General features: G+C 42.0%; 1 protein-coding gene across 1 annotated transcript in view; it reads left to right on the forward strand.

The window, feature by feature from the left end:
- The window catches only part of jph1a (junctophilin 1a), a 34,021-nt gene extending 11,241 nt beyond the window's left edge, over nt 1-22,780 (forward strand). Inside the window, exons 4-7 of the mRNA XM_086191628.1 lie at nt 10,595-10,713; nt 19,165-19,901; nt 19,987-20,083; nt 20,203-22,780. Of these exons, the coding sequence (XP_086047754.1) occupies nt 10,595-10,713; nt 19,165-19,901; nt 19,987-20,067 (937 nt within the window). The 3' untranslated portion in view covers nt 20,068-20,083; nt 20,203-22,780. The remainder of the gene's footprint in view (nt 1-10,594; nt 10,714-19,164; nt 19,902-19,986; nt 20,084-20,202) is intronic.
- The last annotated feature ends 918 nt before the right edge of the window (nt 22,781-23,698 follow it).

Consider the following 23,698-nt stretch of genomic DNA (forward strand, 5'->3'; position numbering starts at 1 on the left):
AAAGGATAGATACCCTTCTCTCCTGTGTTTGTGCATTACAGATCTGAGACCAGCTCACTGCTAGCTCGCATAGCAAAGTGAATGGTAGGGGATGGGAAGTGTTAGTATACCTTTAATAAAATAAATCAAACACACTTTTGTACTAAATGATTTTTTTCGCCTGTTTTCATAAAAGTGAAGTTCTGCAATGATATTTGCTATGAACTTTGCACAGTGTGAAATGACAGAAACTATCATTTTAGAACCAGACACGTAGCCGGAACCACTTTCCTCACAAACCCTCTGGATGCAGTGATTCACTTTACTTTGCTCAACAAAGCAAAGCGTTTTGTTTTATTTTTTTTAAAACAAGAGCAACTGTTACCACTAATCACATCCTAAAACCGAGAACTCGAACTTTATCTGTTTGATTAATTTTGACCGCGGTATGCTAACACTTCCCATTCACTACCATTCATTGTACTAAGCTAACTAGCAGTTGATTGTATTTCTTAAAAAGCTGGCATGTTCCTTTAAATATATTCTCCTAGCTTAACTTTAAATTGAGTTGTTGTAGTTTAGGAATAATGAATGCGAGGAAATCTCTAAGCGTTTCCCCTGATTTGTGTGTGTGTGTGTGTGTGTGTGTGTGTGTGTGTGTGTGTGTGTGTGTGTGTGTGTGTGTGTGTGTGAGTGTGCGCGCATGTGCTATCCCCCTGAGAATCTCTGTAACATGACAAGATATTATGTAAAAATCAATGTGCAATTGTGCATAATCACTCTGTTCACCGGCTCAGTAGTAAGTGGCACGATATTTTTCATCATGATGCACCATGTTGAAGACAATGATTCAGAGGTTTGCTGGTAAGAAAATCCATATAAAATGTCATTTTACACATTTTATGTTCATAACTATTGATGTGGTTAAGCTGCTGCAATGAAATATAGTTAAGTTTTTTATCATAGTACATAAAGAGTTTATGCATTAAATCCAAAATAACTTTAAATAAGATATCAGATATCTTTAAAATGCTCAAGTACTGTAAAGAATGATACGATTGCCATGGTAACCTGCCCAAACCTGCCCAAATCATAGATTATGTTGTCTGAAGTATTTCTTACACTCAACATCTGTCTATGTTTTTTCATGTTGTACCTGCTACCAGAGCCGCGTGCTTTTAACCTCTGGATATTAACGTGCCCTGCTGAGTCCCCTCAGCCGTCTCTGATTGGCTAGCTAGGCCGCTTTCACTCCAGATGTTCGTGGATTGGATTATGGAATTATCACTTCTCTTGTTGAGTCAAAGTATTGCTTTTCCACACAGAATCCTTTTCGTGAAGCGTGCAAAGACGCTTGTAATCACTTACCAGGGTGATGATGTGAGCGAGGTAGCGCTTGTGATGTTGGCGAGTTAAAGTTTTGATGAATATTTGGTTAGGTTTCCTCTGCGTAACGGCCATAAATCCTGACATTGTGTGAGGATTGCATCACAAATTATTTCAGCTATGGGCAGATGTGACTAAAGGCTTCTCTTGGCTTCATTCAGGAGGAAATTGATGAGCTGTGTGTGTGTGTGTGTGTGTGTGTGTGTGTGTGTGTGTGTGTGTGTGTGTGTGCGCGCGTGCGCGCGCAGGCAAGGGAGTAAATGGTGGCGGGAGATTGTCGGAGAGCGAGAGCACAGATCATGATTAAATCTATTCCTTAAACTTAAGTGGTTGCCAGGCGATGTGACCTTTACTCACACAGGTTCAGCTTCAGATGTCGAGCCGTGTAGTTAAATGAGATGTGTTGCTGCTGTTTGTGTGCGTGAGTGTGTTACCTTGTCATCATACAAGCTGATAAGCCTTTAGATTTTTTTCAGTATTTCATTGGCTGCGTGTAGTTGGTGTGTTTTTGCAAAGGCGTGTAAGATGACATCCATACAGTAGAGGCTGTTGTGTGGGTTTTGTTCATTTGCAAATTCATTAATACAGGCCAGATGCCTGGTTGGACTGCTTCCCCGAGTGTCTCTGCTGGTTACCATGGATACTACATCACCACCGTCATCATGGTGTCAGCCATTTGTTGATTTTCTGTATAAAGTAGCAGAGTGAAGAGGCGCTTTTAGTTTAACATCCTTTGAAGACATGTGCAGGGCTCTAACCTCAGAGATGAACAACAGGCGAGAGGCTCGTTGTTGTTATTACTAATAGATTAATTCATTAGTAATTATGAAATGAAGCACTTCATAGCTGTTAATGGTTTTTACTGGTTTCCCAAGTGCCAGATCCCTGCTAAACTTTCTGAAAGTTTAATAGTAGTAAAATACTATATGATATTATTTTCTATTATTTGTATTATTTTTTAATCAATTTCAGTCCTGAGGAGGATTTTTGTTGTTGCGGTTGTTATCGATCTCATCATTGCCACAGATCATTTTAAGGATTTTAACCTACCTCAGTACTTTAGGCGTCAAAAAATGTCACATTTGGCCCCTAAAACGTTGCGATTATCAAGCTCAAATTCTGAACTACTGGGTTTAAAATGGTAGCTTTTACCTTACTAATGATTTTCCTCTCAGCGCTTCACCCTGCAAACACGAACAATTATGCTAATTGACAATTACATCAAGAGGACCGCATGGTGTCGCCTCACAAGAAGAAGGTTCTGATCCACAGATTGTTGCCCCCCCCCACCCCCCATGCATGATGCACATGTTAGGTTTAAGATTGTTGTTGTTGTGAATGCTCATCTGTCCCTATTACCTACTTTCTGTTGCACACACAGGTATGTGTGATGTTCATCTCACTGGAAAACAGGTTAAACAACACATCGTGCTACTTTACATTTTTTGCATCGGTCTGTATTTTCAACTCAAGTACGTGTTCTTGGTGGCAAATTACTTTTTTTTTGTTTTTGCGTGTGTGTGTTTATATCAGAGCCCATAAATGACTTTTTCAACTGCTTTTGCCCCAGCAGAGAATAACCATTGATCCCGTTCCCTTTGCTGACAAAAGCCAGATGTTAGCGAGTCTTCTTTCACACCGAGAAAGAGGCTGAGGCCTTTGATTCACTGGTGACCTGTCCAGCGTGCATGAACTCAGCCTCTCATCCAATCCAGCTGTCCGTAACCCTGCGCAGGATGAGCAGAACTGATAAATGGACAAGTACATCGCTTTCTGCTCGTGTGTTAATCAAAGATTTTGAAGCTCAAAGGAGGCTGAACTTTGAAACAAGAAAACTGCACCAAGGCGTCTGTTCATTTTTGTCCAGTAATCCCATTCATGAACTTTAATTTGTTTCATGTTGGTTCACATTCACTAGTTGACTTTTCGTAACTTGCTGCGGCCTCATGACTTACATTTATATCAAATCCTCCAAACTTCACTTTTTTTTTTTTGTATCGTGTGCTTGACTATTTGCTGCCTTGACCCCACTCCTCCTCCTCCCCCTCCTCCTCCTCCCGCCTTCCTCCCCGCCTGTGTCATTAGCTGTATCAGCTGTGGCCATCTTTCACCGGCGGCGTTGACACAAAGAGCACAGAGCACTGAGGTCTGAGTCTCTGCCGCTGCCCTTCACCAAAACCAGAGGGATCATCTCAGCAAGGGATTCTGTGTCAGTCTCTCAACACGCCCATGAAGACACGTATCAGCGCTCGGACGAGAGACTGTCGCACTTTCAGCATTAACAGAGCTCTTAAACACGCGCCGCACTAACGCTCATACATGTATGCAGTATTTACTAGTCATTCATTATTCATGCGCACGCTAGTTTTAGAGCACTCCACTAAAGGTGATTATTTTTTATTTCGTTTCCCAGAAATGAAGTCTTTGGTTGGAAGCTGATGTTTAGTCTGTCAATAACTGCATTATTTGTGAGTCAATGACAAAGAATCATTGAGTCATGAGGAGGCACTTAAAAATATATGACAACAAGGGATTTAGTAACTGTTTGCTACACTGCTAATAATGTTCTCAAGGGTTTAACGTACTTAGAACAGAACATTAGCATTTCTTTCCCCTGCATGTATTGTTCCTCCTTACATGCAGCCTTCCGAGTGTTTTAATGGTCACTCCATGTTGCATTTATGGAAGAGACTGTTATTTTATGCTGCTTCTTTTATGATTTCACGCATACTGAGTGGAGACCTACAACGACACGTCGGCATTTCATTGATGTAGAATATTAGCAAAGTGCCCACTAGGGTTTTTGGTCAATCAGTTCCTCAGTAGCGTGGAAGCGCAGCACAACTTCCTGTTTAGGCTACTGTTTTTAGAACAGCTAAGAAGAATTGATTTCCTGTATGTCATATAAGTCAGAAGATAACCAGGAAGTAGTAGAATCCTGTTTCAGGGCTAATAAATTAGGAGGTATCAGACACTCGCTGAGAGCAGTCCCATATTTTTAGTCAGTATCGGACGAATTTCTGTTCCAGGATTCTGAATCAGAATGACTGGGTGTCAGAATGACTGGGTGTAAACTTTAGCTTTTGAAAAGTTAAGATTCAGATTCCTCATTAAGGGAAATACATTAAATGAACTGATGTTAAAAAAAAGTAAGTCTGCGTGTTCAATATATATCAGCTGAAAATAATAACAGTACAGAGCATGCTAACTATTAGACGTACCCTAACATCCTCATTACGCCGCACCGTCACTCTCTCGAGGATAAAAGTCAGCTTATCTCATAATAACAGCCACTCCTTCACCCATTTAAAGCCTGGTTGTCACCCCGCCGCTGCACCTGTGAGCCCAGACATCAGCGCAGCAATAACTCCTGAATCATTCCAGACTTGGTTTTAGCTAATCGCTAATGATGTTAGTCACGCTTTAGTAACCCTGAATTAGCAGCACCTTGATTTAATAGTAAGCCTGCTGTGTGTGGAGGCTTGTGCAGACTTCCTGTGCTGCTGCTGCTGCTGCTGCTGCTGCTGCTTTGGATCTTTGAAACAGGGCTGTCATTTATGTTGAAATCCTTAAACTCAAACACAAATAGGAGCCAAGCTGTGCAGTGGTCTCTCCCCGGTGGGCGATGAAGGAGATTGATGGAGTTTAATGCAAGATTCTTGAGCGCGGACAAGGTCAAGACTCATCTTCTGTCTTATTATACACTGGACAAGTCAGCATTCCAGTTACCATGATTGGGCAGAGGGAGGGGAGCGGGATGAGTGATGGAGGGAAGATGAGCAAAAGAAAAAAAGGGGGAGGAACGAGGGAAGGGGGGTGTAGAACTGTGTCAGCATATGTGAGGGAGAATCCTCAAATAGGCCATAGCCTCGAGGAGTGATGGACTGAGGCTTGATTTGAGAATGCACATTAACACACACACACACACACACACACACACACACACACACACACACAGGGACCACAGAAACATAGTGATACACACATACCACATACAGTATTCAGCAGAAAGCCGAGGTATGATAAAGCTTAAAGGAAGATCCACTCAGCTACATGAGAGCTGGGGTCTGAAATTTAACCCTACAGTAAAATTAGAGAAGCTGAGTTGCATACCTCAGCAGTTTCAAATACCCAGGAGTCTTTGGGGTGGGGGTGGCTGGGTGGGGGGTATATCTCTGTGTCTTGTCTCACTCCATTTCTCTCCTCATATGCCTTGTTTTTTTAAATACCTCGCTCATGAACTTTTGCACCCCAAGCAATATGGTGCTACATTTATGAAACATTGATTTTCTATGAAAAAGAGATCAAAATATATTAATCATTAATGTGAAACTTTTAGCCATTTATTTGTGTTAACCCTTTTGCTTTCAGTTGGTCTGTAGGCGGGACTTGCTGATAGATGACGTGTCTCTACTGGATAGTCTCGATCCTAGTGACGGCTGTCTGACAAGTCCCGCCCACAAAACTCAGCTCAACAGCGGGGGGGGGGATTAGATCCACAAAATGTTTTTTCTTTTATTGTACCTGCAATGAAAGATCTTTTTGATTGCAAATCTTTTGTGTGTGTGATTGCACAATATCTCCACAGTGGCTCAATTCCATATAACACATATTTGCAGACACAGATTACACACCTCGGGAGAGAGGAACATTCACCGCAGTCTGTGGCAAACTGACTCAACACTTTTCCCACAATTCATTTGTCACAGAAAAAATTTCACCTAATTATGTTTCAAAACTTCAGCGCTTTGCTTCCGTTTTACTCTTACGTCCAGGTTTCTGTTTGTGTCTGCAAGTGTGTGTGTGTGAGAGTGAGTTTGTGCGCGTGTGTGTGCGCGCGCGCGCGTGTGTGTGTGTGTGTGTTGGATTAAAATAAAAGCCACAGTTGCAGCACACAAGCAGACAGGGGTGTCTGCATAGACCCCGAACTGGACGTGAACAGGTGTTGCTTTATATTCAGAAGCAGATTGGCCTCGGGCAGGGAGGCTGCTCACTGTCTGACAAGTTAGAGAGCTTTCAACTTTTTCAAAGGTCAACTCTGAGCATGCATGCATACCTAGGTTCTGCATCAAATGTCTGAAAAATACAATGGATTTTTTTTTTTTTTAGATTTTCCTCATGCGTGCCTTTGCTCTTGATCTGAGTGAACTGCATTGTGGGAAAGTAAATTGTGAGGGCAATCCTGTTTTAATTTGCAGTGACTACTAACCTGTCACTGCATTTTCCGTTGGCTCCGCTTAGCATTTTATCATCTTTTAGCTTCTTGTTTTGATTTTGCCTCTTTTTCTTTTTAGACCAAACAACTAACAAGCAGATATCAGAGTTTAAAAAGTCAGATATGTCTTTGAGGATTTAATAGAAATGAAGGCATGATTGGATTTACTGAAGAGGGGTTGTGTGAGGTAGTCGGTACGGAGGGCACCTTGAGCTGATGTGGGTCAGCACGTCTTCCGAGAGATACCGTTAGCTGCTGCGCTCTTGACGAGGTCTACAGAAAACACTTAATTGTCAGCCTAAATGAATTCCTACCCAATAAGAAAAATCAACTTCCGTTTATGCACACATTTGTCCCATTTTCACTGCTTTACTTCTGCCGTCAGACAATCCTTTCTGTAGGCTCTTCAATATCCAGATGTGAAAGTTCCTTGTATTCTGCTGCACTGGTTTCAGCGGGATGTTTTGTCTTAGATAGGCTTTTATTTAGGTGGACAAAATGAAGGTTTTTTTCTGCAGACGTCGTCCACAGCTCTACAATTCTGAATTCTTTTGAATGTAGGTGCATGACAACCTCATATAACCCCACTTTAATAAGTCCAAACTATCCCACTAATTAAATGGTACCAGCTTGCATAGCTGAGTCTTTATGAACGGAGAAGACGGATGATGGTCTACTGCTCCTGACAGTTCAGATCTACAAAATATAAATAATAGAATATCACAGCTATCAGAGCAGCTCAGTTGAACCGAGCACTGATTTCTCTGCGACAATTTCAGACAGATTTTCTTTTTCGGTGAGTCCTCTAGTCCAGACTCCCTTTAAAAAAAAAAAGGTGATATTACAGCAGTGATGTCCAACATGGTCTCTGGGGTTCCTTCCCATCCTTTGAGCCCAGAGGTAGAGCTTGGAGGCTCCGGGAAACAACCAGTCAGCTCCAGGTCCCACAGCAGCAAACGGACCCTGCAGGTGGGCTCCAGCTTCTCTCCCTCCAGTGGAACTCGCAGCAACCCTACTTCCAACACTCAGAGATGTTGCCATTTGAGTAAACCGACCACATTTTGGTAATCCGAATGTTTACTTTCTACTTTTATGCTGGGGGAAAAATATCATTAAGTGGCATAAGAAGGAAAAATTCATATGATAATATTTACAGGTAATATTTGATATTTTGGTAGCACCCTTTTTTGTAATCCCGTTGAGCTTTCCTGCATCTGCATTTGCCGTATCGTCAGTTGCTTACATCCTGTTGAAATACCTGCAAACAGACACAAACCTAATCACAGCAGGTGAAACCTTCCGTGCACTGTGCTGTTGCCAGTCAGATTAAACGTGTCCATGTAACGTTATTAACCGATCCCAGAAAGCAAGCTAACCATCATTTCTCTCTCTCTCTCTCTGTCTCTCTCTCTCTTCTCCAAACGCCCATGTTTTCTCACCTTCCATTTGACTCTCCTCTTGTCCCACTCGCTCTGTCACACCTCCACTCCCATCATTCTCTGCCTGTCACCTCCCACTACCAGACATCCTGTCTGGGAACAGTCTGCATCGCTTCCTGGTTGTGGCCGTGACTTCATGACCACTCTACCTCAGGGGAACTGTTAAGATCCTAAAGATATGTCATGGGCATGCTGCATACATTCACGGCACACAGTCATGCCTCCTTTCACTCGACGGCATATTTCACACATTTCAGAAATAGAAGCATGGATGTCCTTGTGGTTTTGAATGTGGAATGTCTACACTATTCATTCGAGCCCTGCGATGGAACTGGAATGCTTTCATGTCAGTGAGGTTCTCTACCTGCGTTTACTCACACCAATTCCTACATGTTTGTACTTGTGACAGAGATGCTATGAAATTCTACTCTTGAATTTTTATCTGCAGCTGGTCAGTGGATAGTCTCCTGAGGCCACGCCGGCTGTAAACACAGCCTGAATGCGTCTTTTGTCTCTGGGTGAGACTTATTTCTGGAGAGGAAATCATCCATCTCTCCAGCCAGCATATGGCTCCTCATGCATTTTAATATCTCGCTGTCCGAGCCCATCAAAAACAGGACATCCCAAAGTCTAAAGGCAGTCTGGAATAGAGATGTTTTCTGTTAGGGTCACTCTGACAGAAAGAGGGAGGGAGGATGGATGTGGGGAGGGAGTTGGGAAGATGCAGTGTCACAAATAAGGAGAAAAGACAGAAGTATTGATTGAAAGAGAGAAGGAGTGATGAAAGAAAGAGGGAGAGGAAGATGGATGAGTGAGGTTAGGAAGGGCAGTAAGCACAGCTGTCAATACTTACAGTGATGCTGTGAGATTCCTTCTGCATCCTTGCATTCCATGTTGCACTGGCATGTATTTACGTGAACATTTGCTGTGTGGGCTCCACTCCTATCTGTCCATACATTACTGTCCATACTGTCTTTAACTGATAGATTGCCTAACTAGAGGGCACTCAAAGAGCACATAGCTCCCCCACAATGATGTGATGTCATCCAGGCACTTGGATTGACTGACAACCTCAACCAAACCTAATGGAGAAAAATGCAGTTTCTCATTATGTGAAACGGATCTGCCCAGAAAGGTCCTATCCTTGGTTCAAGCTGTACCCCTCCACCAAGTTTGGTGGCGATCAGCCCAGTAGTTTTTACATAATCCTGCTAAATGGGAAAAAAGCTAGAGGGAATTCAGAGAATACATACAGTATCTCTGCCAAGGCAAGCCAGCAAAACCCAATAGAAAAAATGCAATTTTATGCTATGCTAAACGGATCTGCCCCAAAATGTAATGGGTCCTTTCTCGGCCCATGTTATACCCCTCCCCCAATTTTGATGAAATTGGGCTTTTTTTTTCTTTTCTTTTCTTTTTTTTTTTTTTTTTGTATAATCCTGCTGACAAAGAGGCAAAGAAACTGGAGGGAGTACTTATGAGCTCAACCAAACCCCTTTTAAAAAGAAATACTTTTTTTCCCCCCACGATGTTAAATTGATCTGCCCCTAAATTTAATAGGCTCTTCTTTGTGTCATGCTGCTCTCCTCCACCAATTTGATGAAATTCAGCCTCAAAGTTTTGCATAAGCCTGCAAAAAGTCACTCATCATCTCTTCCGTGTAAATAATAATTGGCTCTTTTTTTTTCTTGAAACTCTCACAGTTGCATAGGGAACTAAACTTCCTCCAGAGTTCTCTTTAGTCAGCTGATTTCTTTTTTCTTGTTTCCTTGTACACTGGCATGTACATGTTCTATCTCTCGGTGGAGTTTTCAAGGGATTTGTTAAGCAGGTCACCCCCTGGCTTCTGTCTCTCTCACCATGGTTTGCTCCTATAATACCTCTCAGTGCTAATGCTAAGCTCACATTGATCCCAAAACGTATTACTCTTTCGCCTTTTTGGTTTTTCAGCGTCATCGCCGTAGTACAGTAGATGTGGACGCAAGCTAGGTTTGGTTTTAGCTTGCTACCAGTGTTCGACGAGTAGTGCTGAGAAGTCAGAACTGCTCTGACACGCGTGGTGTTTGACCGTCTTGAAAAACCCATTTAATGGCTTTAAATTCCTGTGAAAATTTGAAATTAATAATGTTTGTAAAATCTCACCAACCACATGGGCGGACATACGGATGGATTTTATTTACTGGCTTCAATGTTTGATTGTTTGATTGCGACATATCATAGTGTTTGGGTGTGTGGGTGTGTCGTGTGATCCAGCGGCAGGACAGTGCTCCAGACTGGATTAAGGTCTTGCTTGGATATGGCTGAGCTCCATTTGAAAAATCAGGATTTGGATTTGAGATAGAAGCACAAGGGGAGGTGTTATGTTATCCCAAAAGGAGTACAGCTCAAAGATGAAGAGAGAGAAAGAGAGAGGGGGGGGTGGATGATGGGAGGATGGCGTGAGGAGATAGTAAAGGGAAGGGGAAGTGTTATGGGCAACGTGGGAGCTTGCAGATCTCACTGATAAGTTGGATTTTACCCAGTCAAACTAATTTGATCTTTTCCTGTTTAATTTTGTTTGTCTTTGTTCCTCCAGAACGGCCCATGCCAGGACAAAAAGTGAGGCTGCAGACCAGGCTGCCGTCTCTGCTGTTCACGACTCAGAAATTGCCAGGGCAGTTGCCAGGGAGCTGTCTCCCAACTTCTATCAACCAGGTAACCTTTCAGAGCAAACCTCCACACTCAGGTAAACAGGTCTGTCAAAGTGTGCGTGTCAGCCCTTAGAAGGGCTCTTGCTGTCGGAGCAAGAAACACAAATACTCTCCTCCCACTGCACATATCTGCGCATGCTTTTTCCTTGCATGTCAAGTTGGATGTCATAAATGAGCCAGAAAACAGGATAAATATATCAGTGGTTACTACTGGCTGGACATCACGGCATCATGCTGGAAGCCACATACAGTATTAACTCATTCACCCAAGTTTTGTGTTTTTGTCAGTGCTAGTTAATCTGGAGGCTTGAGGAGGTGAGGTCTGTTCATTCCACTTAATGAAATACAATACTTGGACTAGGTCAAGTGAGTAAATTTGAAATTCAGATCATATTTTCAGGCAATTTCGACAAAACTCACCCAGAGTTGTACAGCAGGTGCGTTCAGACCACGACAGTTGGATTCAGCCAAGCTACTCAAACACCCCACACCTACCTTTATTTTTTATTTGTCAAAGCAAAACTGCTCCCAAAAAGTGTATTTTGCCTTCAAAGCAATTACAAATAGGTGCCTTGAACGCACAGAGATTCTTTTTGAATGCTGTGTTACATCCCTTTGAGTTAGGATAGGAAAAAGGTACCTGTTTGTAAGTACTTGGAAGGCGCAATGCATTTTTTTGATGAATTATCACTTTATGCCAGAGCATGAAGTAACTAGTTTACCTATTCATTCTACATTTTTAAGAAATGGATGAGATTTGTATTAATAATGGTGTTTGCTCCAGTTGTTCACCCAGGGTGTGTCGGAGTTAGTAATGAGCTTGTTCTTGGTACACAAAAACGTAGGGTTTTGTGTTCCAGGACTGTGATGGAAGACTAGAGGTATTGAGGATAATTTCTAACACCACAATGGAGGACTGTGTTTGTGCGAAGACAAAGCGGAGCCTGCCTGAAGCAGGGTACTGTACCCTATTCTGGATGGAAGCCTTGTCTTTCCTCTCAAAGGCTTCTTGTAGAAGCTCTGAAATCTTGCTGAAGTATGCAGGCATAAACAACTCTGCCAAAAAAAAAAAAGTGTGAAATGTTTCTTTTCTATTCATGGCGTCCATTCAGTTCTTATCAAACTGTTGCTCTAGTGAAGTGACGGGTGGGCAATAAATCTACCAAGGGCTCCTGGACGTCTCCTCTTTCCTCCGCTTGGAGGTTGAAACAGCAGACAGCCATTCCATACAGTAGCCGGGAGGGTGAGGCTCGATTCAACTCCGTTCAGGTCATTTACAAGGTACGCTGAGATTTACAAGGCAACACTGGACCTATAATGCTACATAAATAGTTAAGGGCGGAGCTTGTTCTGACTAGGTCAAAGGTGGAGATGAGGCCAAAGATAGGGCAAGGATCTGTTAAAATTATATTTTTTCCGATATTTTCTTACCTGTCCTTTTTTCCATTCTGTGTGTACAAGTAGATACTGACCCTTTTATATTCTTGACATTTATAAGAATACGCTCACTTGGATGCACAAGTTTTAATATCAGTTGTTAATTTTTTAATTCTTAAATTATCAAAAGTGCCAGCTCACGCCTTTTCTATGTCTTTTATTTTACAATGTAAGACAGTGAGTCTTGCCTCTCCCACTTGATGGATTATATTTAGATCTATGAGCTAGCTGACCTTGGGCCTTTGCCAAAAAGGCCCACAAAAAAAAAAAAAAAGTCGCTGACAAACGGATTGACAATGGACTCATTCAAGCACGTCCCTTCACTAAGCCGTAGAAATGACCAGCTCGGGCCAAAAACACCGCGGCTTGTTTGTGTTGTGGAAACCGATGGTCATGCTTGGCAAAGCTCATCTCACAAGTCTGTTCCGAGAGTGTCCTTGCCTTATAAGTCGGATCATGAATGAGAGAGTGAGGGCCGATGTCATCATAATGTGCAGCGCAGGGAGACATCCGAGCTGCAGCATTTAAACGGTCAGATAGCATGGGGGTAAGACAAGGCCCTGCAAATAGCTCAACCCTATTTGTATACATTAGCTTTGTTATTAGCTGTAGTCCTCCTCTGTATAAGTCACTTTCTCCAACAGTCTACGTGCAGTTTAGGGAATGAATGATGGCGCATTTTATTTGTTGTCAGTTCACACTCATGTTTGAGTGTAAACGTCTTCCCGTATTCTCAGCATCCTGGTAAAATCACCACCACCGGAAACTGTCCAGTAGAAAGTAATGTAGAATTCCATCCATCCATTTTCTACACTGCTTATATTTTCTATACTGCTTATCTGTTGAGTGTCGCGGGGGGGCTGGAGCGGCAGGTTTCACTCTGGACGGGTCACCAGTCCGTCACAGGGCCCATCAGGAGCAATTACAGGCTCAGTATCTTGCTCAAGGACACTTCAACATGGTCACCGGGGCAAGTGAGGATCAAGCCAGCAACTCTTCGGTTGTTTGACTTGCCACTCTACCTCCAAGCCGTTTTCTTCTTCTTCTTCTGCCGTCATAAATGTTCTTGTGCACAAATGTGTGGGAATTTTGCAGCCCTCAGTTTAGTCTTACAAAAAGATGTCAGCTGCAAGGGGTTTGGTTCCTTCAGGCTTTGCTTCCTTTCTGTGAGACTAAATTGAGGGCTAAAATTGTGATAAGAACTCAGGTTTGAGTGAGAACACTTCGTAAATGAGGCCCAGTTTCTTTCTGTGGGACAAAGCCTGGGCAATGTCCGACTTCCCATCTTTGGAATGGACTTTTCTGACTGTACCCAAAACTAATTCACATTGCTTCCTCCAAGTCTTCCTCCGCAGAGGAATAATTTGCACTTACCTCAGTTCCTCTGGTTCTAATAAATTCTCCTGGGTAACAACCAGGGGTCTAAACCCCTTGTTGTCTGTAATTGACATTTCAGACTCATAACAGATTATCACCCAGATTGGGAGTGTGTACTTCAAAAGGGAAGACAGGGTCACAGTGAACAGGACCCTGACCTTTATGATTGGTTCACACACAGCACCCTGGAGGGGAGCACTGAGGGTTTGCTGGGTGTGGCCTGCGCTGTGACGTTAATTGGGCTATATTTGTTGCCAGTGTGTCTAATGGAGACATAGCTGAGATCCCTATGCGCTGAGAGGAGCCCGGCGTTGCGTTCACCCCCCCTCCCCTCTCCAACCCCCCCTCCCCTCTCCAACCCCCCCTCTCCTGAGTTGACGCAGAGCAGCTGTCCCTTCCTTCAGCCGGTCACTGGGGGCGGGGGGCCCAGCAGGGATCGCACTCCACCCTGTTTGACCCAGTCAAGGTACACTCAGACCAGGTGGAACCATAAAAGCCTGGAGCTGTCACGGCTGAAAACCAGACATGAGCAGGTGCTGCTTTATATTCATAGCACCAAAGTGTCACGGGCGAAGTTTCAAAACAGGAGTTAGACTCAAGATTAAAATTATCCTGCAACTTTTTTTTTGGACTTTCAAGGATACGGCACATAAATAAACAGAACCCTGATTAGGGGGAAGAATTTCAAAAGCATTTCCCCTTTGTGGTAGTAGGATTTTGAATATAATTCAAGCTTAATTTGTAGAATACTATAACAATAAGAACATTTGTTAATCGTAAATAGAGATTAGTCATAGTGCCACCTGGTGGAAACAAGAAATTACATGCCCCCCCCCCCCCCAACAGATCCACTTTAAGTTTGGTCAGATACACCTTAAGATCCTGGAGATGGGTTACTCTGTTTGGATGGCTACTTTCAATATTTCGCCAACAAGAGCATGAAATTATAAACTTTTCCAAACCTCATCCTGGCCTGAAGACATCTACAAGCTGAATTTAATTCTGTTATAGTGCCCCCCAGTGGTTACAGGAAGTGATCCAGAAGTAACAAACATCAAAATTGCACAGTGCTGCCCTTCATGTGAAGTACAGCAACAAAATATATCCTAACAGCATGTTCTCAAACACCACCGAGTTCACTTATTAGTCTGGAAAATCCAAATATCATCAGGTTTCAGCAGCCTTTCGCTCTATTGAACAGCCACAAACCTGACGTGTGTTGGGGGTGTGAGGGTTCGCTCACTGCCTCTGGGACCTTTATGCAAGCATGAAAGTTCCAGGGGAGTAAATAGATCCTTGGCGGAGGTATACACTCGCTAGTTGCTCTCCGGCCTCGCTTGCTTTATCTGCACAAATCTAATTTGCTTTTAATATGACCACATTAAATCAAGAATTTTATCCGAGCAAGCCTTTGTACTGTATGTGTGTGTAGTCTACTGTACCGTAAGAGTAGAAGAGTAGTCCTGCTATCTTGGCCAAATGCCCCCACCGCACACACACGCACACACACACACACACACACACACACACACACACACACACACACACACACACACACACACGCGCACACTCCCCACACCCATCTGCCAGCGTGAGTGGGAGGAAGAAGGAGAAAATCCAAAAAGCTACAAATTTAGTCATGAATCTTAAGCATATCAGTGTGTAGAGAACATCGCACCGCATAGAACAGACTGTAATAGACTATGAGCGTATACTTTTCGAATAAAACCTAACCAAAGATACTATGTATTTATTTATGATGCTATGATTATTACATTTCTGTCCTTTTGACTTCATTTAAGGCCGGTAACATCATTCATGTCTTTGTTGATAGGGTGAAAAAAAACATAGATGGTATTGTTTTATAACACCATAAAGTAAACTGCCAACCCCTCATGAAGCTGCTGCTGAAGCCAGGACGATACACACAATCACATACTGTAAACCCCCCCCCCCCCACACACATCTATACAAACACACACATATCCCTTCGTCTCATTGAGGCTCCGTCTGATTACTGTTGTTCATCTCATATTAAGGTCAGCAGGGGTTAGGCTGGGTTTTACCAGTCGATCTGCTGTGTTTTGTGTGAGTAAATTATAGTGTGTGTGTGTGCGCGCGCGTGCGTCTGTGTATGTGAGAGAGAGAGAGAAGGAGAGGGAGAGAGAGAGAGAGAGTGTGTGTGTTTTGCCAAGAATGCAATGGTGCAGAAAATGTGCTGTGGATTACCGTGAGCAGTACTGGCAACCACAGCTTAAAAAAAGCTTGTACTCTAATAACGTCAGAGACAATGATGAAGTCAGAAGGAAAAGACGTGATACGTGTTACCAAAGTGTATTTTTATTTTTTATAATCATTGTAGTCTGTGTTTTATATCCACACACGTGCACAAGTAATCCTACCAAACATAAAAATTCAGATTTTATTTGTTAGGTATTTTCGCTTTGTTTTTTTTCCGTGGTGGTGACTGACATCATGGTCTATTTTGATGGCCGCAGGCTTGCTGATCAATCCTCTGATGAAAGATACACCACACCTGTCCAAGCATTTGAGAACATGTTCCAGTGGACCTGGCGGGGTTCCTATCTAAATCGTTTCTCATTCACATTTAGACGTTAAAAAAAGGATTTGGAAGTTTAAAAGAAAACAGATCAAATGAGGCTTCCTTGTGTCATTTCACAAACGATTGCATAAAACATTTCATGTAATTTGAAATCATTTTTATCGTCCGCAGGATCCGATTGTGAGACGGGGGTCATTTTATTGCTTTGAACCATTCTGAAAATGCCTGGAAGCCCCTCAAAGGAATCTGTCCCCAAACTGCCCTGGCCCGCACACGAAGCCCCAACTCTTATTGAGTTATGGTGTGAAATTAAGCTCCCCAGATATATTAAGCCCAACAGATGTTCCGATGTGTCCCGTCCCTTTGTAGAGGGTCTTACTAGTCGTGGCCGTTATGAAATAAATTAAGAATGCTGCGCAGCCTGAAAATACTTTGGGCTTAAGAGAACCGAGGCTCATGAGTTTATGGATACACTTGTTCCCTTCTGGATTTGATGTTTGCATCATTGTTCTAAGGTTGCATGCCTATTAGAAAGGTCTCCTAAATCCATATGATTGATCTCTTGGATTTTCCAACCCAATGAGTCAATCAATACTAAATGCATTAACATGAAACCATTAAAGTCAGCCCTCCCCCTTACAGTGGAGCATGTAAAAGAGGAGGAAGAAGGAGAGAAAACCTGTTTTTTGTTATGAATATACACTATAGGGCACTTGGAGAGAGACCAGTTAGATTTAACCGAACTCCATGTAAAATAAATGCAATTTTACAACGTTGTTAATGGATGTGGCCCAAAATCAAATGTGTTCTTCCTTGGCCCATGCAAAACCCCTCCACCAAGTTTGGTCAAATTCAGCCTCGTTGTTTTTACACAATCCTTTTGACAGACTAAACGAATGTCCCTGAAAACATTATGTTCTTTGGAGAGGTTCAAACAAAACAAAAAGTCCATTTCTATAATATCTAAAAATCAAATTGATTGAATTGCATGTAGATGATCCTTTTCTGCTTGTACCATCTGATGTTCTTCAAACAAAGCAGCATTGTCCCGGCCTTAGTCACTCTGACATGGTCTAATTTAGGCGAAAAAAGGAGAAAAAAACAGGCAAACAAAAGGCCTGATGTCTCTAATAAATATGCATTCAGTGCACAACAAAGGGGACAGATGAAGTGTGATTTTTTTTTTCCACATGCAAGCGTTTTACATTCGTATTCAGGATTTATTGTCCACACGTTTTGAGGACATAATGTCTGGAAAGAAAATTGAAAACACGAGTCAAAAGAGGAGTGCCCACTCAAAGCCATTAACCCAGGATTTAAGTCCATAAAACTGAAAGAAAGGATTCAGATTGTATCGATTGTAAGATAAAATAAAAGCAAGGAATGGAAAGAGGCTTTTTCTAGGTAAGATTAGATGAGAATTCATGTGACAAGTGGACCTTTTCAGGAAAACCATGTAGCGATATTAAAGAGAAAGACTAATAATGAAGACGAGCGCGCCTTGTGGACTGCTGTGTGTGAGGCCCCACATTCATCATATTTCCTTCTGTCTCTGCCTCAGAATGACTGCATATATAATGTTGATTCATGAATATTTCATAAGAAAGTTTAACTATGCTTAGGGCCGGCTGCGGTTTAAATCTAGCACACGGTGAAATTCTCCTGGGGAAGCAGGAGTAGATAGATAAGAGGGCTCTGTTCACTTAATCTGGGTTCTTGGACAGAGGATCAAAAAGGGGAAAAAAATCAGAATAGAACTGGCATCGGTTCAGGGTTTGGTAATCCCCCTGTGTCATCATTGAACTATGTCTGAGCATCAGATAATGGGGCAGCGAAATGTTGGTAGGCCTGTGCGATGCTGTCAGTAGCCTAAATGTGTCAGCCAGGCAGGTGTTACAGCCGTTTGTTCCCTCTTGTTTCGCCGGAATCTAACACGTAAAATGTTTGTTTTCTCTAAAGGTTTGCAAAAGAACTCTCTCGCTCTCACACACACACACACACACACACACACACACACACACACACACACACACACACAAATATATATGTCCAATATGTCATCATCAGCATGGTTATATTTTCGAATTAACACAAAACACATTTTAGGTTATTTACTGTAAACATTTTGATCAAATGATGTAACGATTAAATTAAAAAAAAAAAAACCTACATATTTTAGAAAATTGATCCATTAAAGACTTGAGGAAATTTGGAAGATTAAAACTGCCATGATAATTTATAAAAAGTAGCATTCATACATTCGATAATCAGGAGACAAATGTGCAGGCTACTTTAATCATAGATATGCACAGAAAAACATTCAATATCAAAATCTTTGTCTTTTTTCTTTCTTTCTTTCTTTCTTTCTTTCTTACTGACATTATTTCTACCGTCTCTTAAGCTACCAGATCCTCATCACTGTGGTTTGTGTTTGATTGATTAAGCCTGAATGGCAAAGACGACGCCTCCTCATTAACACACGGAGGGATTAAATACTGGAATAATTACAAACTGAGCGAAAAACAGCTATAGATTTACGCTGAAAAGGATGAATGGGATAAGCTTGAATAGGAACAGTAAGTAAATACAAAAATAAGTATTTTCTCAAACAAATGAATACATGGTATTACGTGTTTCTGGGGTTCTTTTTTGAATATTTTTCACTTTCAAATTAAGTAAGTACTAAGGGTTTTATTAGTACATTTTGCATTTTTCACATTTTCCTTAATTTCTTTATAGTTTCATTTATTTGATATGAAATGAATTCATTTTCCAAGTGAATACATTTTATGATATTATTTTTATATTTTTTGCCAATTTTTAATTGTAAGTCAATTTCTACATTTATTTATCAACTAAAACTTTTATTTGTTCCCTATTGAGTGGATCTGTTTATTTTTTCTTTACAGCAGTTTTAGTAAAATCCCTAAATTGCCCAAATAGATTTTTTTCTAATCTGCTAAAAAACAAAAAAACAAAAAAAAAAACCCAAGGGATTAAATATGTCTTTGTAGGCGAGCGTGTGTACCTGTGGATGATTGCTGATGTGAACACGTGTCACCTCTCTCACCCCTGCAGGACCCGACTATATTAAACAGCAGTTAAAAGAGCCTGTGGAGATTAAAGAGGTCCACGTTGAAAAGAAAGACAACTCGCCCAAAGATTCTCCCCACTTTTACCGCAAAGGCACCACTCCACCACACTCCCCAGTGCACAGTCCTGGAAGTACGCCTCCCCCCTCGCCTCACTCCAGCAAGAAGAAAGGTCACCTCGCCAACAGCACCAGCCGCAAAACCAGCAAGGAGGAGAAACCGTCCCGTAAAATAAGCAAAGAGGAGAAGTCCATTCATAAAACCAGCAAAGAAGAGCGGCCTAATAGAAAGCTAAGTAGAGAGGAGAGGGTGTCGGTCACCGACGGCCCCAAAGCTTCACACGTGCTTGTTGATGCTCCACCTAAACCTGCTAAGGGTCAGCAGCCTACCCCTGCATCTGCTCCTCCTGCTCCTCCTCCACAGCCTCCTGCAATCCCAGTCAATGGCCAACTCCACACAGAATACCACAGTTACTATGTAAAGGCCCCCACGAAGGCCCCTCCACCTCCGGAGCCTGAGGAGGATCCAGAGGAAGAACCTAGTGCCCTGGCCCTGGCACGCATGCCCCCGCAACCTAAATCCTTGACCCCTACTCCTAAGCCAGCCTCCATACGGGAGAACAAGGGTGACCAGAAACTCAGGAAGCAGGATTCCCTAAAGCCAAAGAGCCTCGCAGACACAAAGAAAGCCAGTATGGAGATTGCAGAAAGCTCGGAAGAAACAGTAAGCATCCAAAAATCCACGAACTCTCAACATGACAGATCATTTGACCCGGCTGTATATCTGATTTGTATCCTTTGTTTTGCAGGGTCCTAACTCCATCCTTGTTGCTATGGTTATGCTGTTGAATATCGGCCTTGCAATTATATTTGTCCATTTTCTGACATGATGATGCTCTATCACAGGTAAGTAGATGTGGAGACATCAGCCTGCACATGAATCTGCCCTCTTGTCAGCGCAACAATCCGTGTGTCTCCCATGTGTCAAAGCAGCCAATTAAAACCAAACTGTTTTTATGTTGCAGTATAACCATGGCAACCGGTAGAGTTGCATAGCCGGCCTTGAGAAATGAAAATGGCGCCAGTGAGACACGGGGACAGCCGTAGGTGTTAGAGAATCAGGAGGAAGGCATCACCACCACCAACCTGTCATGGGCCCCGTTGAGGCCAAAGCCCCGTGAATTAGCACTCCTTCGGCTTCTCTACGAGCTGAGGTGAAATGTTGTGTCTAGTGAGTTAAAACGAGTTTAAAATTATACATAGTCTGAAAAAAGAAGTAATTGAAACCCACGTGTGCTGATCCAAGCACTGGTCTCCCACTCCCACTGCATTGGCAGAGATGACGGTGGGCTGGCGGACTTTGCTGGAAGAGAGAGGAGATGCACTTTTAGATGACGGGAGCAAACAGCTGCCTTTCTATTTTGCCATCTGACGTTTTGACGGGGAGACGAAGAGCCCAGCGGGCCGAGGGGGGAACAGTCGCAGTGGGAGCATGCTCGAGTGTTTTGGAGCGTTTTCTGGGGAGTTTTTTTTTTTTTTGCGGGGGCGCAACCAGGAAAACTGGGCTCGATCGTTGCTAGCAAGTCAGTGCTAGCACGGTCACTAGCCAGTCTTACTCTGTTAACCCTATCATCTCCACAGCTCTCTCAAGCTCCGTCCATTTCTTTACCCAGGATACACTGCTTTGAAACACACCCCCTGCATGGTACAGCTTTTTTTTGTTTTGTTTTGTTTGTTTGTTTGTTTTATCGTAGGTTTTTTTTGTTGTTGTTGTTCATTGTTGTTCTCTTCTCAGTAAATAAATTAGATTTTATTTTGAAATTCAGCCCAATTTAGTTGTAATTTGACATTACACGTTCATGTTACTGAAAGTGCAATATGTTTTATTTTTGCAAAAAGAGAGCTTATAGTATACTTTGCCAAAAAAAAAAACTATTATCAATAATAGAGGGATTGTACCGTTATAATAAAATCCTGTGTTACATTTTATTTTGTCAAACTCTCACAAATTGAACCGACTGGATTGAAGAGAGAGAGAGAGAGTGTTGAATGGTAGCTGGCGTTGTTTTAGGAAGGAAGTTCACATTTAAAAAAAAAAGCCAACTATCTCTGTGAGAATGAAGAAACAAATGTCTTATATTATTTATTAAATGAGAAAGAAATTATTTAATTGTATTGCGACACATGCCTAGACCACTTTGCTTGAATTTCTTCACTGTAGTCTCACTGTTTCAATATAAGATGCAAAGATGCAGTTCACTCAGCTGCTTCTGTAGGTCCAACAGTGCTTGCATGCCTATGCGACTGGATCTAACGTGGAGAGTGGAAGTCGGTATTGAATTTATTCAGGTTGAGGCCATGGGGAATGTGGCGCCAGCAGGGGTTTGAGGAGAGATGCCTTTAAAAAGTCTTTAACAGTACTACTGTTTACCTCAGAAAAGATGAGGACGGGAGGGGAGGGAACGAGATGCCATCCTTGTCTTAATTTTGTCATGTGGGACGATGCTCTGACTGTTGTCATCACCTGAGTCATGCTTGCTTCATTCTAGCTGTTCGTAGTCTTTGTTGCAGGTATGACATGAGTTTCTTTGATTTTTTTTTTAAAAAGAAAAAAACAGTGGTTATTTATATGGTTGACATTTAATGTCATCAGATGATTTCTTCTTCTTCGTTGTACAACTGATGTGAACACTGGTCATCACACAAAAGGGCTTTACTATATCGCTGTTTTCATTGCTGCAGTTCAGTTTGAAACTTGACAACACAGTGTGGTCTGTTCGAAAATGTGCAGCAGATAACATTTTGAAGGATGCTTATATGTTTGCAAACTGTCCACGCAACTAGTAAACCGTCCAGAACCGACGAGTAGAACAAGAAATATGAGGCAGTCAGCCGCCATTAGGTCATCAAATATTCTTCTCCCTTTCTTTACTACACCCTCTTTTTTTGTTTTCTCGTCTTCACGCGAGCCTGGTGAAGACCCCGGAGGGTTTAACAGAACAGCCTGTTTATGGGATATTTTTTGAAATGCAACATTGCATGTCGGAGACATTTATATATAGATTATTATATACTATTTGTAAGGATTTTTACAGAGCACAATCCAGAATCTGGTATGAGTTGGTATTTTTCTAACAATTTGCACACCTGTATTTTGACAATGACTATAACTTTGTTTGTAATTGGTAACGTAATGCACATATGATAATGCTTGACAGTGGAAAAACTACTTTATTTCTAATTGGTTGTACTGTACGTACCATTTTTGGGGATGTGAAAGGCAGATGTACTTGTTTGAGTATTTTAGGAAATAATAACGAGGAACTGTGGGAGACTTTTGATATCTCAAGGTTCATGTTACCCCATTGATTTGTGCAAAGTCTTTGGAGATGAATTTATGTGTATAACAATAAAGATGTTATGCCTTGTAAAAAAAAAAAAAAAAAAAGTTTTGTTCTTTCTAGTATTTTTATGCCCACACACCAACACTTATTATCTGTAAATTTTCATAATAAAACACTGTATCGCACTAATTTGGTGATAAAAATCTCCACGTGTTTTAGTATTTATAAGTCTACTTCAGTGCTGTATAATCCTGATCTCCCAGGAGCGATGACCCGCCATGATCCTCCGGTAATGAGGTGCAGAGGGAAACCTCCAGGCAAGAATCTTTATGTTTGAAATTAAAAATTTAAATGCGGTCTCACGTCAGTTGGTGTGAGAGCGGGCAGGCGCCTCTCGTTTGTCTTGGCTGAATTTATTTTTTTTTAGCTGTTTCTGTTGTTGATTAGCGGCGGATCAGGCTGGTGTCACGCTGGGGAACGGCACCTGACCGGAATCAACAACGCCATGTCATGCACTCGCCGTGCCCTCTGCCCCAACACCTCAAAACCTGATACTCTTCTCACATCCTGGCTGCTTTAATTCTTCATGCTGCTTTTTTGCACGAGTGCCAATATTATATTTTTGTTTACTTTCTTTTAGGCTAATATCATGTAGCATTAAAGCCTTTAAAATTGCCATTCTGACTGTTTGTATAATCCTGACATCTGACCCACCCCTCTGTGTGAAGCTGTAATATTGCAGTAAAAGTCTGGACCAAGAGCCCACAAGCCCCCTGGAGGAATGGGATGGTACTGCAGGTAATTCCCCCCCCCCCCCCTGTTCACTATTTTTTACTTATAAAAAAAGGTTGTAATTAAATAAATCATATTTATATGGAGTTTCATATTTTGAAATTGTCAGTGTTTATCATTCCATGTCATTTAACTGAGAACTGCTTGTAAATTTTCTAATGTTGTGATATTGAGAAAATTAGATAAAATAATACATAATCTCAAGAGAACAACAGCTGTTTTCTCAGGATTACGAGATAAATTTAGTTTAGCTATCTCGAGATAACACACCGGGGATCTCACGTTAACAGCGTTTGAGAAGTACTGACGCGGCACGTCTCATCTTCTGTAGTTTTGCCCAAGTGGGGGACCAACTTTCACGGAACTGATCTGTTTATAAGTACAA

The sequence above is a fragment of the Aulostomus chinensis genome, chromosome 21 (genome assembly GCF_037954235.1).
Source record: "Aulostomus chinensis isolate RoL2024-O1b breed Wild chromosome 21, RoL_Achi_v1.0, whole genome shotgun sequence".
NCBI classification, from domain to species: Eukaryota; Metazoa; Chordata; class Actinopteri; order Syngnathiformes; family Aulostomidae; genus Aulostomus; species Aulostomus chinensis.